The 15,493-nt window shown below is 42.0% G+C and overlaps 1 protein-coding gene across 3 annotated transcripts in view; it reads left to right on the forward strand.

Moving 5' to 3' along the window:
• RHOBTB1 (Rho related BTB domain containing 1) overlaps positions 1-12,967 on the forward strand; it is a 113,191-nt gene extending 100,224 nt beyond the window's left edge. For all 3 annotated transcript variants that reach the window (XM_044296582.1, XM_044296580.1, XM_044296581.1), the window contains 4 exons: positions 1,555-1,705; positions 3,949-4,037; positions 6,448-6,553; positions 8,078-12,967. In XM_044296582.1, coding sequence (XP_044152517.1) covers positions 1,555-1,705; positions 3,949-4,037; positions 6,448-6,553; positions 8,078-8,250 — 519 coding nt within the window. In that variant the 3' untranslated portion in view covers positions 8,251-12,967. The remainder of the gene's footprint in view (positions 1-1,554; positions 1,706-3,948; positions 4,038-6,447; positions 6,554-8,077) is intronic.
• The last annotated feature ends 2,526 nt before the right edge of the window (positions 12,968-15,493 follow it).

Raw genomic sequence — 15,493 nt, forward strand, 5'->3', positions numbered from 1 at the left:
ACTTGGCATTTTGATAAGAATTTAGTTTAAATGGGTTGTTTCATTTCAGACATTGGTGGCATATCGCTAGGATATGTATCAGGCACAGAGGTATTTGGGTCCTCCCAAAGTTAATGACGAGCGGCCACACGTACGCAGCCAACCTCCGTTCACCACTATGGGAGTTCCAAAAAATAGTCTAGTTCCGGTTCGGCAATTTCCGGCAGTCCCATAGTGGTCAATGGAGCCGTGGCTGCACTTGCATGGTGCGCTCCCCATTCGGCTCTCGAGCTCGCTATTTTCAGAATTCCAATAACTATGAATAGAAAGCACGCTGTGCATGCCCATTGTGCTCTCCATTCTGGAGATAGTGTGAGACCCCCTATCTTGACATTGATGGCATATCCTAGTCATATGCCATCGATGTCTGTGATGGATAAACCCCTTTAAGTGAGTGTTTATGAGCTGTCAGCAGTTCACAGATAAGGGCTACAAATCCAGGCAACAGTAGTTCTCTGACAGATTCAATGTGAGTCAGAGAGCAATAGAATGCAAATGCACAGAAAGTGAAAGCTGTAGATGAAAAACTGTAGAAAATTTTGAATAACGCCTCAATGGAAAAAAAAAAGATTTTTAGCCTAAAATGAGTAGAAAGCAATAAAGGTGTCCATAGCCTTTAGGAGAGTACTTATTTCATTAAGAGATGTATACATATTCTGCAACTGAACGGAGAAAAAAAGTAGTAATCAAGGGCATAGATCTCATAGTAGTAGACCATGCATCTGCTATAAGGGCCCTTGGAGACAGGGGACCAGCCCGGTTGGGTAGTGAGAACCTGTGCAGGACTCCCCTCTCCAGAGGAATTGTTAATGACAAGAGTTAAGTGAATTGGGCCAAAGATCATAGAAAGGGGATGGAAGGGAAAGCAGACATCAGGGCCCTTCTGTCCTAGCAAATCCAGCACAGGTGTCTATGATATGGGCCCTCACTCTTCTCTGTATGTCATTACCCATACAAACAATAGAGCTGAGAAATGGGGATCATTCTAAATTAAAGTGGTATTATACCTACTATAAATGGAAGCTCTTTGTGCACATTTTTGATCAAACGTGTGTTGGGCCCATTTACCAGGCTTCAAGGTGGCTTCCGCAGGCGGGTACCTAACACTAATATACCTTTCTTGGACTTGTCCTAAGCTTACATTTTCAGGACAGTGTAGGAACCTGCTACATTTATACTCTGCTCAGAAGCCCCCGGCAGATGGGTGTTGTTCAGTCTAGAAGGCGCTACCCTCAATATATACTACAAGAAAATTTAGACTAGCACATTCACATACATAATGACAGGTGCATATCCATTAAGCAAACATGGTTGATAAAAAAATGGCTGCACAATATTTCACATACAAACAATAGAGCTGAGAAATGGGAATCGTTCTGAATTAAAGTGGTATTATACCTACTATAAATGGGAAAAATAGAAGCACAGTAGTAATTGCACAGGGTTGCTATAGACACAGAGATTATGATGTTATTCCCTGGCATACGTGATTCTGATGAGGTTGTTCATTTGCAGGTCAGCCTACCTAATGTAAGCAAATCTTCAATGCAAGCTGTGCTGGACTATCTGTACACCAAGCAGTTGTCGTGCACGTCGGACTTGGACCCACTGGAGCTGATTGCACTGGCAAATAGAATCTGCCTTCCACGTTTGGTGGCTGTCACCGGTAAGAGCAATGGGATCTCAAACTCATTATGTCATTGTTTTTAACTCATGTACATTTTGCGTGTGGAAATTAACCTGCATTGCGTTTTTCAAAATAAATAGCATGTCAATAATGTTTGCGGTTTGTAGCTGCAGATTGCACCCTTTTACATGAAAAGGTCAGATCTGCATCAAATCCACAACAAAAAACTCTGTTAGACATTGTGGATTTCAGTGCGGATATGCTGCATATAAATCTGCACGGAAATTTGTTGGATCTTATGTGCGTTCACCTGCACTCGTGTGCAGGTCACCGACGTGCATGTTGGCAGGACTGGTAGTGACGACTGAACAAAATTATGACCGTGGGCAGGTTAAGAAGAAGCTCTCCCTTCCATAATATGGATAATATGGGTAGATATTCTGCCGATCGTAAAGGACCAGGCAAATTGTTTTCATAGACACTGACATAGAAGGGGATTCTTTACTGTAAGAGCAGTGGGACTACGGAACTCTCTGCCGGAGGAAGTTGCATCTTATGCACGAATTTCCCAATTGTGTGGAAAATCTGCAGTGTAATACAGTAACGGCTACACAGATGAGATTTTTAAAATCTCATGTACACTGTGCGTGTAAATTGACCTGCAGTGCATATTTTGGAATCCGCAGGATTGTTTTTGTGTATTTTCCGTGCAAGTTTCACCCTATGCGATGCAAAGAGTGAGATCCGAGGCAGATCCATGGCAAAATGAGCAACAAAATCCACATTTGTTTAGTAACAAATTTGGATTTTGGTGCGGATTAGAAAAGCAACAAATACACATGGAAATCTAAATAAACGAATAAACTACACTGCCGTGTGTGTGTGTGTGTATACCCTAAAGTAGTTCAGAAGGTGCCTGGATGCCTTCCATGAGTGTAGCAATATAGGCTCTATTCACATTGAAGGACAGCAGCAACATGCAGCGCTATTTTGTCCAGCGCAGTCGCAGTGACGGTCAGAAACCCGACAGATCCCATTATAGTCAGTGGGGTTCATCATATGATGGATCCAGAAAAGCTATTATTTTCTTCCTATAATGGGACAGGGGAACTGAATCTACAGCAAATGTGTGAATTTATGCTTTTAAGGCTACATGCACACGACCGTATTTTGTTTCAGTGTCCGATCCGTTTTTTTTGCGGATAGGATGCGGACCCATTCATTTCAATGGGTCCGCAAAAAACAAGGACAGCACACAGTGTGCTGTCCGCATCAGTATGTCCGTTCCGTTGCTCCGCAAAAAAAATAGTGCATGTCCTATTTTTTTCTAGTTTGCGGACAAGGATAGGCATTATTACAATGGATCCGCAAAAAAAACGGATCCGCAAAAAAAACGGATGCCATACGGAATGTCATCCGTTTTTTTTGCGGGACCGCAAAACACACACGGTCGTGTGCATGTAGCCTAAGGCCTCATGCACACGACCGTTGTGTGCACCCGTGGCCGTTGTGCCGTTTTCCGTTTTTTTCTGCGGCTCCATTGACTTTCAATGGGGCCGTAGAAAACTCGGCTTGTGCACCGTTTTTACACCGCGCCCGTGTTTCGAGGCCGTGAAAAAAATATAACCTGTCCTATTTTTTTCACGGCCAACGGTTCACGGGCCCATTCAAGTCAATGGGTCCGTGAAAATCACGGATGCACACAAGATTGTCATCCGTGTCCGTGATCTGTGTCCGTGATCCGTGTCCGTTTTTTCCTATCATTTCAATGGCAAACTTGACTTCGATTTTTTTTTTCATCTTTCATGTCCGTGGATCCTCCAAAAATCACGGCAGACCCACGGAAGAAAAAACGGCCACGGATCACGGAACAACGGAACCACGTTTTGCGGCCCGAGAAAAAAAACTGTCGTGTGCATGAGGCCTAACTGAAAGGTTTTTTGGGGGGGGGTTCAAGCGAGGAAGGATTTTTTTTGCCCCTAAAATAGGGCAAATTGTATTTTACATCCTTTTTTTTTGCCTTACTCTGAATCAACGTTGCAGGCTAATAGACCTATAGCATTAACGTAACAATGAACTACAACTCCCAGCTAGCTGTGCAGACAGAATTCCGCACTTTTATATTGTTGCATAACCTTTGAGTGCATACCTGCATTGCCATTCTGCTGGGTTTTAAGGTCATATTGTATGTGGCGTATTAATAGAATCTGCTTTGAGGGCCAGAAATATTGAGGTTATTTATAATGGTTGTCACAGAGTGTAAAATGTGCTTTGTCCTGCAGAACAACATGCTGTGCAGGAGCTGACCAAGGCTGCAGTGAATGGGGTGGATATCGATCAGGAAGTGCTAAACTACCTGGAAATTGCTCAGGTTTGTATTCTGGTTGTGTGCCCAGAGGATATTACTGTACAAGCACCAGAGGCAAGCGGCAGGAGGGAGGAGAGCAGATGTAAACGTCTTTATCTTTCAGCAGAGATTATCTTGGCTAAAGATCAGTCAGTCGTGGAATTGGGTTGATTGGATGAGAGAGACATAGATATTCATAACAGGAGGACACAGACGTGATGTCGGATCTTGCATTTTTGTAAATGTGCTGTAACCTATAGCAAACAGTGAGACGTTGGGTGTTTAATGACACCTCCCATTTAATTGACTGCTGTGCTTTACAATACATTTAACTTTATGGTAACATATCATGTTATATTATGCTGCAACAAAATTATCAAAAAAATGGTAACCTGTTCTGCAAAAGACGCCTCCTGGTTTAGCAAGAACTAGGATATGGGGAAACGCCCCTATCACTAAATAAGGCCCTGCCTACAGCAGACTAAGGCCTCGTGTACACGACCGTATGTGTTTTGTGGTCCGAAAATTGCGGATCCGCAAAAATAAAAACGGATGAGGTTCCGTATGGCATCTGTTATTTTTGCGGATTCATTGTAATGCCTAGCCTTGTCCACAAACTAGAAAAAAATAGGACATGCACTAATTGTTTTGCGGGGCTACAGAGCGGACAGACTGATGCGGGCAGCACATGGTGTGCTGTCCGCATTTTTTGCATACCCATTGAAATGAATGGGTCCCCATCCTATCCGCAAAAAAAAAACAACAGAACGGACATGGAAACAAACCACGTTCGTGTGCATGCGGCCTAATAAAGGCAATCTCATTCAGAAACCTAAACTAGTCCACTCTGAATGGTCCCTTCTGGCTTGTATGGAATCCATGGTTAGCTGCTATCAGGTGGCATGAACCGGAAGAAGACTAGCCGGGATGGGAACCAGAGGGGAACAGTCACTGCCAAATCAGTAAGCCCATCCGAAAACAAAGACTGGGTCAAACCAAGAGAGACAAACTGCACAGTAGCGAAAGGCAAGAAAAGTCAACAGTCCAAGGTCAGGAACAGTAGCAAATAGGGAGAGAGCAAAAGAGTAGTCTGGTAAATGAGCCGGGTCAAATAGGCACCAGTATACTAACAAAATGCACAGAGACAAACCAGGGTTATGACTAATAATTGATATTGAGTAAAAGGACAGCAGGATTTAAAGGGAATCGGTCGCCACCATCTTGGGCTATTTTTTGTTGTAATACATGAGTAGTGCTGCTGATAAGGAGTCCATATTGCTCCTTTTTATTTTCCACTTCCCCCATGTTAACCTGCTGTCAGTTTTTAACCCTTTGAGGACCGACCAATTGCCTGTATCATCTGATTAATAACTTTTTAAAAAAAAGTGTTTTATTAGTTCTGATCAACGAATGGATCTAGCTTTATTTATTGTTCAAATACATTCTTAAAAGGGAAAAAAATATTATTATTTTTATATTGATGACGGTAATCTTATGGTCCTCAAAGGGTTAAAGGTGCACTGAAATACACTGTCACGACTGCTGTGCATGTGCACAAGTCCTCTCCATTATGTTAGCACTGAACAGCAGTCCAGACTGTGTATTTCCTCGCAGCTTTGAGAGCTGACAGCGGGGAAATGGGGAGCAATCAAATAAAAAATGGTGATCTGGACTCCTTATCTGCAGCACTACTCATGTATTTCTGTAGATAATAGTCCAAAATCAAGGTGGCAGACAGAGCACCCATCTGACTTATTGGCTCTCAAGCCAAGCCTGCCTCTCTGCTCCATCTCAGGAGCTAGATGAGCTCATCACAGCTTTCAGTCTACACCCTCTCCTGCCTCTCTGCGCCATCTCAGGAGCTAGAACAAGTGAGCTCATCACAGCATTGAGTCTATGCGATTTCCTGCCTCTTTGCCTGGCTTCTGGAGCAGAAGCAGACAAAGTTGTTAGGCTACTTTCACACTTGCGTTCAGAGCAGATCCGTCTGGTGTCTGCACAGACTGATCCGCTCCTATAATGCAGACGATGGGATTCGTTCAGAATGGATCCGTCTGCATTATAGTTTAGAAAAAAACTCTAAGTGTGAAAGTTGCTCAGACGGATCCGTCCAGACTTTACATTGAAAGTCAATAGGGGACGGATCCGTTTGAAATTGAGCCATAGTGTGTCAACTTCAAACGGATCCGTCCCCATTGACTTACATTGTAAGTCTGGTCGGATCCATTTGCCTCTGCACGCCCAGGCGGACACCTGCTGAGCGGAGCGGAGGACAAACGGTGCCAGACTGATGCATTCTGAGCGGATCCACTCAGAATGCATTAGGGCCGCTTGTGAGAGCCTTCAAACAGAACTCACAAGCGGAGCCCTGAACGCTAGTGTGAAAGTAGCCTTGCATATACACTTATATGACTTTGCGGCATTTGTCTTACAGTTTCATAATGCACATCAGCTGGCGGCCTGGTGCCTGCACCACATCTGTACCAATTATAACAGTGTCTGCTCGAAATTCCGGAAAGAAATAAAATCTAAATCAGCTGGTAGGTACCTATACACCATGTATACAGTAATGAATGGCCATACATTAGCCAACATTATAGCCACACAATCTTTGGAAGCTTTTACATATTTTCAAGCGAGTGGAAAGTATGGTAACACTGTAGCAGTAGTTTTTTTTATGGTTCATGTTACTTTTTTTGTGATCGGCTGTTTTCGATCATTTTTGCTCTATTTCCCACAGTGGACGAGCCCTCATTTCTATTCTTAGCTTCTCTTTCAAGTAGCCATCTGTCGAGGTGAATTCTCAACTATTTTCAATGGCTTTCATTTTCAACGTATTCATTTTCCTTCCATCTCACAACAACCTATGTGGGAATATCTGATGACCAGAAGCTCTCAATATCTAAGAAACCTTTTTTCTAACGTGAAGGGAAATCGATTGCCAATTAGTTACAGAGGTTCAAGTTGAATTAAGTTTCCTAGCAGTAGCATAAAGTCATGCCGCTTTTTTCCCCTGCTGCCTCCCGTCGTGCAGCACTGACATCATCTTACTGGCTGCAGCTGTGACTCCCGTACACACCAGGTCATCGTCCAGTCACTAGACTCAGCAGTATACAGCACATGACTGCTAAGGCCAGTGATTGGCAGCAGTGGTGACGTGGTGGTGCCAGCTGGAGGGGGGTCCTAAAAAATAGGTTAAGCCTCGCCAATTGCTGGTGCAGGTTGGACATTTCTCTGTGCATAGTCAGCTGAAAGGGGTATGATAATTTCAGCAAACAAAACGTATTTGAGAGTCATACCGTTTTTCAATACACTGTCTCCTACCATGTCCATAAGCCGTTCATTAAAATACGTGCAATGTGTTTCGTCATCGATCTAGTCCCTTCCTCAGGAATAAGAGATTAGATTGGTTATGAAATGTGCTGTATGTATTTTAATCAGCCCTTATTTGTGGTGCATCTGTTTGGATTGTTGGTCAGTGTCAATGAGACTAGTGTGGAGCAGTTGAAGTCAATGGGTCTGCAACAAAATACAGACACTACACAGACGGCATCCGTATTTTGCGGATCTGCGATCTGTGGACCTCCAAATGGATAGGGCTGTGTAAATGCTCCCTTACCTTGAGGGTGGATCTTTTGTTAAAACACCTGTACCGATGCTGGGCCTGATTTCTTCACCTCCCAAGATGTGGATTTTTTCATTTAGGGGATCTTTTGGTTTCAGCATTTATTAGATGTACTACCTCCAGCTCTTCCAGATGCTCCATTCACTTCTGTGGGAGTTCCAAGAACAGCGAAGCAAGTGTGCATGCTCGGAGTCGTAGTTTCACCAGAGCTGGAGTGATGAACTCTACCATGGAGTGCCTAGCCTGATTCTTTTTTTTACAATAAAAAAAGTTGACAAAATGTATTGTGCACCAGCGGAGATCACTGTATTGGCAAAGGATCCGGTCTTAGCAGGATCATACACCTAAATGGGTGAATAAACAAGCTGTCATTTTTAATTACAGTGCATTTGTACATTCATAGTCTAACATGCCATGTTTGTATGGTCTGTCTCCTCAGAAAACCAGGAATATTTTGAGAGACACCGTTGGCCGCCAGTGTGGTACTTGAAAGAAGAAGACCACTACCAGAGAGTGAAGAAGGAGCGAGAGAAAGAAGACATCATCCTTAACAAACATCGCTCAAGGCGCAAATGGTGCTTCTGGAACTCTTCGTCAGCGGCCTTTGCCTAAGCAGTGACTTGAAGACACATGTAAATGAATATTGTCTTAACGTTAAAAGAAGCTGTACAGTAGTTAACCTTGAAGCACTGACATGAATCCACGTGTGTGCATTTTTATTTTATTTTTGTTTATTTGAATTTTTTATAAGATTAAAGCACAATTTCACTTCAGGCAGGTCAAAAAAAAAGCTTGTTACCTTTAGCTGAGGAGGGTCGGTGGAGACCCTTGTGCATCACAGGAGAGGGGTTAAACAAAATGAACGGTCATTATGATCAGCGTAAACATACATATCTAAGGAGATATGTGATGTTCCGTACAGGGATCTGTCATTTTGGAGCATAACTTCTCTAGTTAGACTAAGCCAATACATGGAGGAGTGATATGTTGTAGAGCACACGCTCCATCTCCTCTGCTAGTACTGTGTTTTTAAAAACTCGGGATCCACATTGTGTAGCATCCAGGCTAGTGTGTCAAGCTAACCTCACTTATGGAAAGCTCGACAATCATGTTTTATCCTGTCTGTGCATATGTTTCTGCTCAAAGCTCTCGGAAACTAGAAAATCTTCAGATTCAGGTATTTTTTTAATTAATAATTTGCATGATCTTTATAATAATCAGTCAAAGCAATGCAGAAGACAGAAGTCGTTTTCGACTCTTGTAGTAAGAATTGCTCATCTTCGTCCTTGCGAACCAATAGTCGGACATGGGGTCATTTACGGGGTTCTCGACTTTGGACAATCTCTACTCCCAAGGGTCTGTTGAAGATAAGCAGATCACAAAGTGTCCCTCTGCTGGGAGCTCTAGAAATCAGTTGTAATCCTATCTGTAAGTGCTTTGTTTTCCTGCAGTGCCACAACAGTGGAAATTAGGCATTACACAATGCTCATTCAAAGTAATATGTTGTCTGTGTAATACAGGACAGCAAAGGTCCTCCAGAGCATAAGCCATTCATTGAAGTGTTCTTCGCTCTGGCTGAGAGGTGACTGTCCTGAGTAGAGGACCTAGTCTTCTGACGATTAACTTAATGCTCCAATCGGATATATGAAAATGGTTCTTCTAAACTGGACTACACCTCTAATGTTGAACCTTACTCGACTCAAAATCTGAAAATATAGTTGACAACAATTAACCTCAGTATTCAACTCTCTCCATCTCACAATCAAAGGGATCATGTAAGATGAAGTTGGCCATTGATGTCCCAAAACTTGCACCTGATTCAGTGGCTGTGCCGATAATTGGCTTGTGTAAAGTGGGACTATTGGCACTCTCAAAGACGTCTTAGTATTCTACTGCACTACCAGTATCTTAGGTTCTTCCATCCACCTGGAGAGTGATATGGAGGGTAGATTCAGGTTAAGTATAAAGTTTTAGGTTTTATGTGATGTTGGGCTTCTACTTTTGTGGTATTCCTTGGAAATCAATTTAGTATATACAGTAACTTTCAAGGAATAGATAGCTAATATTAAGTGTATATGAAGAAGCCACTTTTCACTTTTTTTTCTGCCTGAAAGTATGTCAACATAGGAATCATTGAGCTGTATAGCTCAAAGCATATTCAAAATGGTCAGCTTCACCAAACATCAGATATATCCCAATTAAAATGAAAGCCATTTTCATGAAATTAAAAAAAAAAGTCAATAATCAACACTACAACCCAGCAATGACCTGGTGTCCATCTTCATGGAGAACCATATATCTACTGTCTTACTTGGAATATAACAATATTCTGTATGTGAAATGCCTATGCTAGGTTAGAATATAAAACATAGAAGGGCTTTATTCACAGGGATATGCAGGGTATATTATAGACCCTACTTGCAAGAAAATGTATTGCTGTCATTGTGACTTAAAATATGTACTTATCTCATGTGGTTTTCATCCATTTATTACACAGTGGTCTTCCACCTTCTGTGTGGTCTAGTGGTGATTTAATGTGAACCTGTACAGAATTTTATAGAAGTACTTTATAATGTATACCTATGAAGAATACAGAGAATATTGGTTCGTCACTTTCTCTTGTGGCCTGGATCATTCTCAGTCTCTTAAAGTTGTACATTTATTAAAGGGGTTAACCACTTTAAAAGAATCCGGGCTGTAAGGACACCCAAGTCCATGCTGTGCCACAGTAATCGGACCTCTCAGCTCACAAGGCCCCTGGAGGCCCGTCCCCCGGCTATGTAAACTTCCCACCACTGTGGCCACAAGGCCCCCGGATGCCCATCTCCCGCTGAGATCCAAATTGTGTTATAAACACATGACCTCTTTATTACCCATCCAAAGCCTTGAGCAGAAAGCGATATGTTCATGTGATTAAACCACGTGTCCTCCTTGATTTTGGTTCTGCTGTGCTGGTGGGATGCTTACATAGCCAGGACAAGGGCCTTGTGACGAGCAGTAAGCTGAAAGCTACAGCGTGGACTTGTGCCCATTCAGTCTGAATTTTTTTTAAAGTGGTCAACCCTGTTAAGTCCACCTAGCCTCTGTGCAAGGTGAAGGTAAGTGTGTGGCCTGGTAAACATAAGTTTGAGTACAGCCAGTCATTTGGCTAGAAGCTTATGACTTCACGTCTCTGTGATGTCATGTCTTATTGTATTGATACAAAACAGAGACAGTATATTCAGACAGATCATATACACTGCATATACGCAAATTCTTAACTAGGTGGCTTCATCAAGCCCATTAATGTTGTCAGGTTCACTTTAAATGATAAGGTTTTCTTCCAGGGTGTCACTTATACTATAGCCGAGTGGATTCCATAGCATTTCATTGAAACTGTGCCCAGGGTGGGCATATGAGCCTCCCCTTTGTTACTTAGTGAATATGCTTCCTGTGTATCAGTATTTCCTTATCTTCTCTTTCTTCACTTATTTAAATTGGTTGTTGTGTGAGTTTTCAGTGTTAATTATATAAAAAAAAAAAAAGATATTAATATTGTTAAGGAGGATCAAAGCTGCTCCTGGGCCAATATATCACAATGCATATTGTCAGAATTGCTATACAATAGTCATGCGCTATATAAGCCAGACAGAACCTAATGTAAAGTGGACCACCATTGTGAAGAGGCACTAAAAGGAGATTGTAAACTTAAAATATAAGACCTATATGGAGACACCCCTGATAACATTCACAAAATACACGTATAACCTGGTCCCATACAATTCGAACCCTTCCATTGTGCCTATTATCTCGAAATTCTAGAATTTGCATATATACAGGAACCTAGGGTCTCCATATAAAATAGTAGTTATCGAGCATCTGTGGGGTTCCTGAAGATTTCCCATGTGCTTGTGAATGTTATGAGCTATTCTTTCGTATAAAATGTAAGGTATTTTAGGCTTGGTGGCCTTTTATGTGAAAAATAATCCCCTAGTCTGGTCCGTATGTTTCTCCATACGCTAATGCAGACTATGACTTAATCACAAGTGTACTTGAAATTATAATTGGATACAAACGCTATGTGAAATGCCTCTATGAAACAATTTCTATAGACTGCGTAGTGAAGAAGATATCGCCTAGTCTTGCATTATATTGTAACTCCAGTCCAGGTTAAAATGTAACTTCATTATTATTCTAAATTCATTCTGTAAACTGTGCACTATGTAATCTAAAAGTATTGATGTAACGTCATGATACACCCATCATGTACTAAAGTAGTGCTGAGTCACAGCAGCCAATCAGACGCTTGCTTTTAGGCCGTAACTGATACCAGGCCAATGAAAGAACATTGCTGATTGGCTGTTTGGTGTCAGCCAATAGTTTTATAGATGGCATAAATCATTTGTGGAATTCTAAGTGCTCATGTGTGATCAATCAAAATCTGTGTCAATGTGGGCAAGGCACACTGAGAATCTGTCAAGGAAGGACCTAATGCCACCGATGCCGCCATAATTCAGTGCTACAGACCTCAGGACCATATGCACCTACTGCATTGGTCGTTTGCTTTACTGCATCTGTGTGTGCGCACAGCTAAAGAGAATGTCATGAGGATGAACTCCATTAAGCCAGGCACTCCTTGGTAGGGCTGATCCTGCTGGTTAAAATGATATCTGGCTTGTGAAAAAACGGTTGTGGTATTCCAGAGAAAAAAACAACTTTTTATTCTTTATGCAAATGTGGGCTTCTGTGCACTGAAGGGGCGGGCCCTAGACCTTCAATGCACCGTAGCTTTCCAGTGCTGGCCACTCCCCTCAGTACTCTGAAGCCCTCAATTGTATAAAAAATAAAAGTCATTTTTTTTTGTTTTGTTTTTTGTTTCTCAAGAACGCCACAACCGATTTCCACAAGACAGGTATCATTGTAATCAGCAGATTGAACAGTACCAGGCAGTATGCCTGTTTTGGTAGAGTTGATCCTGCTGGTAGGCGCGCTTTAAGCAAATCGCTGACCTCCTACAAAGTTTTGGTCATGTATAAAACAAACTTAGAGAGCTTCAATGGTCCAGTATCCAGAGCAGGAGCTCCTGAGTCATGGCATCAGTAAATATGGCTCCTCATGACAGATTGTCCGTGAAAAGTTAGTTTTGCCATCTATCTTTAGCAGGTGAAGAACAATGTATTTGTAAGTTGGGCCTGATGAAATATAAATCCATTACTTACCCCAGAGTTGCAGAAAGCCATAACATTATTTAAATTCAGGTTTTTGACAGGGGTTCAATGTTGGCAATGTCATTAACATTTTAGCATTGTAGATACAGGTGCTATGAATAGGGGATAACCCTCTTATAACATACCAGCAAAAACAACCAACAAAATGTGCTCTTTGCAGCATGAACATTGCTGTTGGTGAACTGGAGGAAGTATATATGCTTATGTAGGCTACGTGATGATAGGCATATTGAAAAGCAGGACTAGTAACCTAAATCCACACCTTGATGTCTGCTGTGACCCTTAGGAATAAATTAACAGTTGTCGATTTTCCTCAACCAAAGCTCAGTCTGTAAAATTGCCAAATGTTACAGCGGTATGAACACACCTGGGGCATATGCAATAATATCCAGTTGTAATCTTAAATGTCAGTTTCTTTATAACCAAGTGGCTGGTTCATTTGGTTAATACAGCCTATGGCCTTTATCTTTGTGGTTATTTTATGTTTTTAATTTTGCAAAAAAAATAAAATAAAGAAAATGTCAATAAACTTGTTTAAATATACAATTATGTGTATTTTTGTGTATTAAGATTTATAGATTTCCTTTTGATTGCTGAGATATGTGTGAGCATTGCATAGAACAAAAACAAAATGAGATACATATCCATACATATAACGTATAGAATACGTTCAGGACCTGAATTTTTCAGACTATAATATTAAAGGGGTCTTTTGAGACTCCCATATTGATACCTATCTTCAAGATGGGCCATCAGTATCAGATTGGTGGAGGTCCGACATACGGCACCATTGCTGATAAGCTATTTAAAGAGGATGTGACTCACCGGTGAGCGCTGCAGCCTCCTCACAGCTAACCAAGCACAGCGTGGTCAAGACTGTGCCTTGAATGACACTGAATGAGGAACGTGATGGCAGTGGCCTTGACATCGGTCACATTACTCATCGGAGCGCTGCAGCCTCTTCCTACAACTGAGTGGCTTGGATTCCTGGAGTCGTACCCCTATTAATCAGATATTGATAACCTATCCTGAGGATAGGTCATCAATATACACAGTTGGGTCACATTATTATGACCACCAGCTAATATCCAGACTAACCACAAACAGCAGCTAGATGGGCTGGGAGTGCTGGAGGGTGCATGGGGGAGGATCCATAAAGCAAACACAACAATAGAGGTGGTCCCACAGATGCTCAATTGGGTTCCACTCTGGAGAATTAGGAGGTAAGGGTAGTACTTGAAAGTCTTGGTCATGCTCTACCAACCAATGTTGGACATATCTAGCCATGTGACATGTCACATTGTCTTCCTGGAACATCTCGCCAGTCCCAGGGAACATCCCATATGATGTGCAAGGATGGCTTTATACCCAAATTGGTTGAGAGTAGTGATGGACAAAAACCAGCTGGGAAGATTTGCAAAGGAGATTAAATGTTCGCGAACCGCAAGTTCACGGCAGGCCTCATTCACTTTAATGGCAGGCGAACCTGAAAAACCTTCAGGTCATATTTGCAGCCACCAAATACTTGCTAGAAGTGCACAAATCGTTCCACAACATGGACAGTGACATACCAGAGGGGGATCAATGGCAAACATTGCCACAAAAAAATATGTATTTTATTCAGGGGCCATTTTTATGCGTCTTGAAGGGAAACTCAAAAATGTGCACTGCTGGAGCCTAGAAATTTTTTATTTTAGACCACGGGCGTATAGGCCCCAAACATTAGGCATTCACTGGACAGAAAACATCAAGTGATTATGTGGCTCGAGGTATATTAAGCGGTCATTGGATATCAATTTTACTGCAGGCCAGTGGAGTACAGGCCCCAAAAATTATTCATTCACCGTACAGAAGAGAAAAATTGATAATGTGGCTGGAGGTACATTAGGCGGTCACCTTATAACAATTTTACTGTTGGCCAGTTAGATTACAGGCCCCAAAAATTATGCATTCACCGTACATAAAAGATCAAGTGATTATGTGGCTGGAGGTATATTAGACGGTCAATGGATATCAATTTTACTGCAGACCAGTGGACTACAGGCCCCAAAAATTATTCACCGGACAGAAAACATCAAGTGATTATGTGGATGGAGGTATACTACACGGTCATTGGATATCAATTTTACTGCAGGCCAGTACAAATACATGTCAAATACATATGTTTAAAAGAACTAAAAATATAAAATTGGATTAAAAACATAGCTAACGAAATCCCCCCTCTTGAAAAAACAAAACAAACAATTATGATAGTTGAAATTCGATGACACGTGGTCGTCACAGGTGTTGAATTCCTCCGTGGCACCAAGCATTAAGCATTCACCGGACTGAAAAGGCCTTTTATGCCGCTGTATTTACATAAGACAGGGACCCTTATTTGTTCTGGGTTGTGGCGGATATGTGTGGGCTGGCATGAGGAAATTCATTTAAAACGTGGTCGTCACAGGTGTTGAATTTCTTAGAGATCCATGCCTCATTCATTTTTAGAAATGTGAGGTAGTCCACACTGTCATGAGCTAGGCGAGTGCGCTTATCATTACGACCCCCCCCTGCTGCGCTGAACATCCTTCCGGACAGGACACTCGACGAGGGGCAAGCCAAGAGTTACATGGCAAATTGTGCCAGCTCTGGCCACAGGTCAAGCCTGC

This window comes from Bufo gargarizans, chromosome 6 (assembly GCF_014858855.1).
Source record: "Bufo gargarizans isolate SCDJY-AF-19 chromosome 6, ASM1485885v1, whole genome shotgun sequence".
NCBI lineage: Eukaryota > Metazoa > Chordata > Amphibia > Anura > Bufonidae > Bufo > Bufo gargarizans.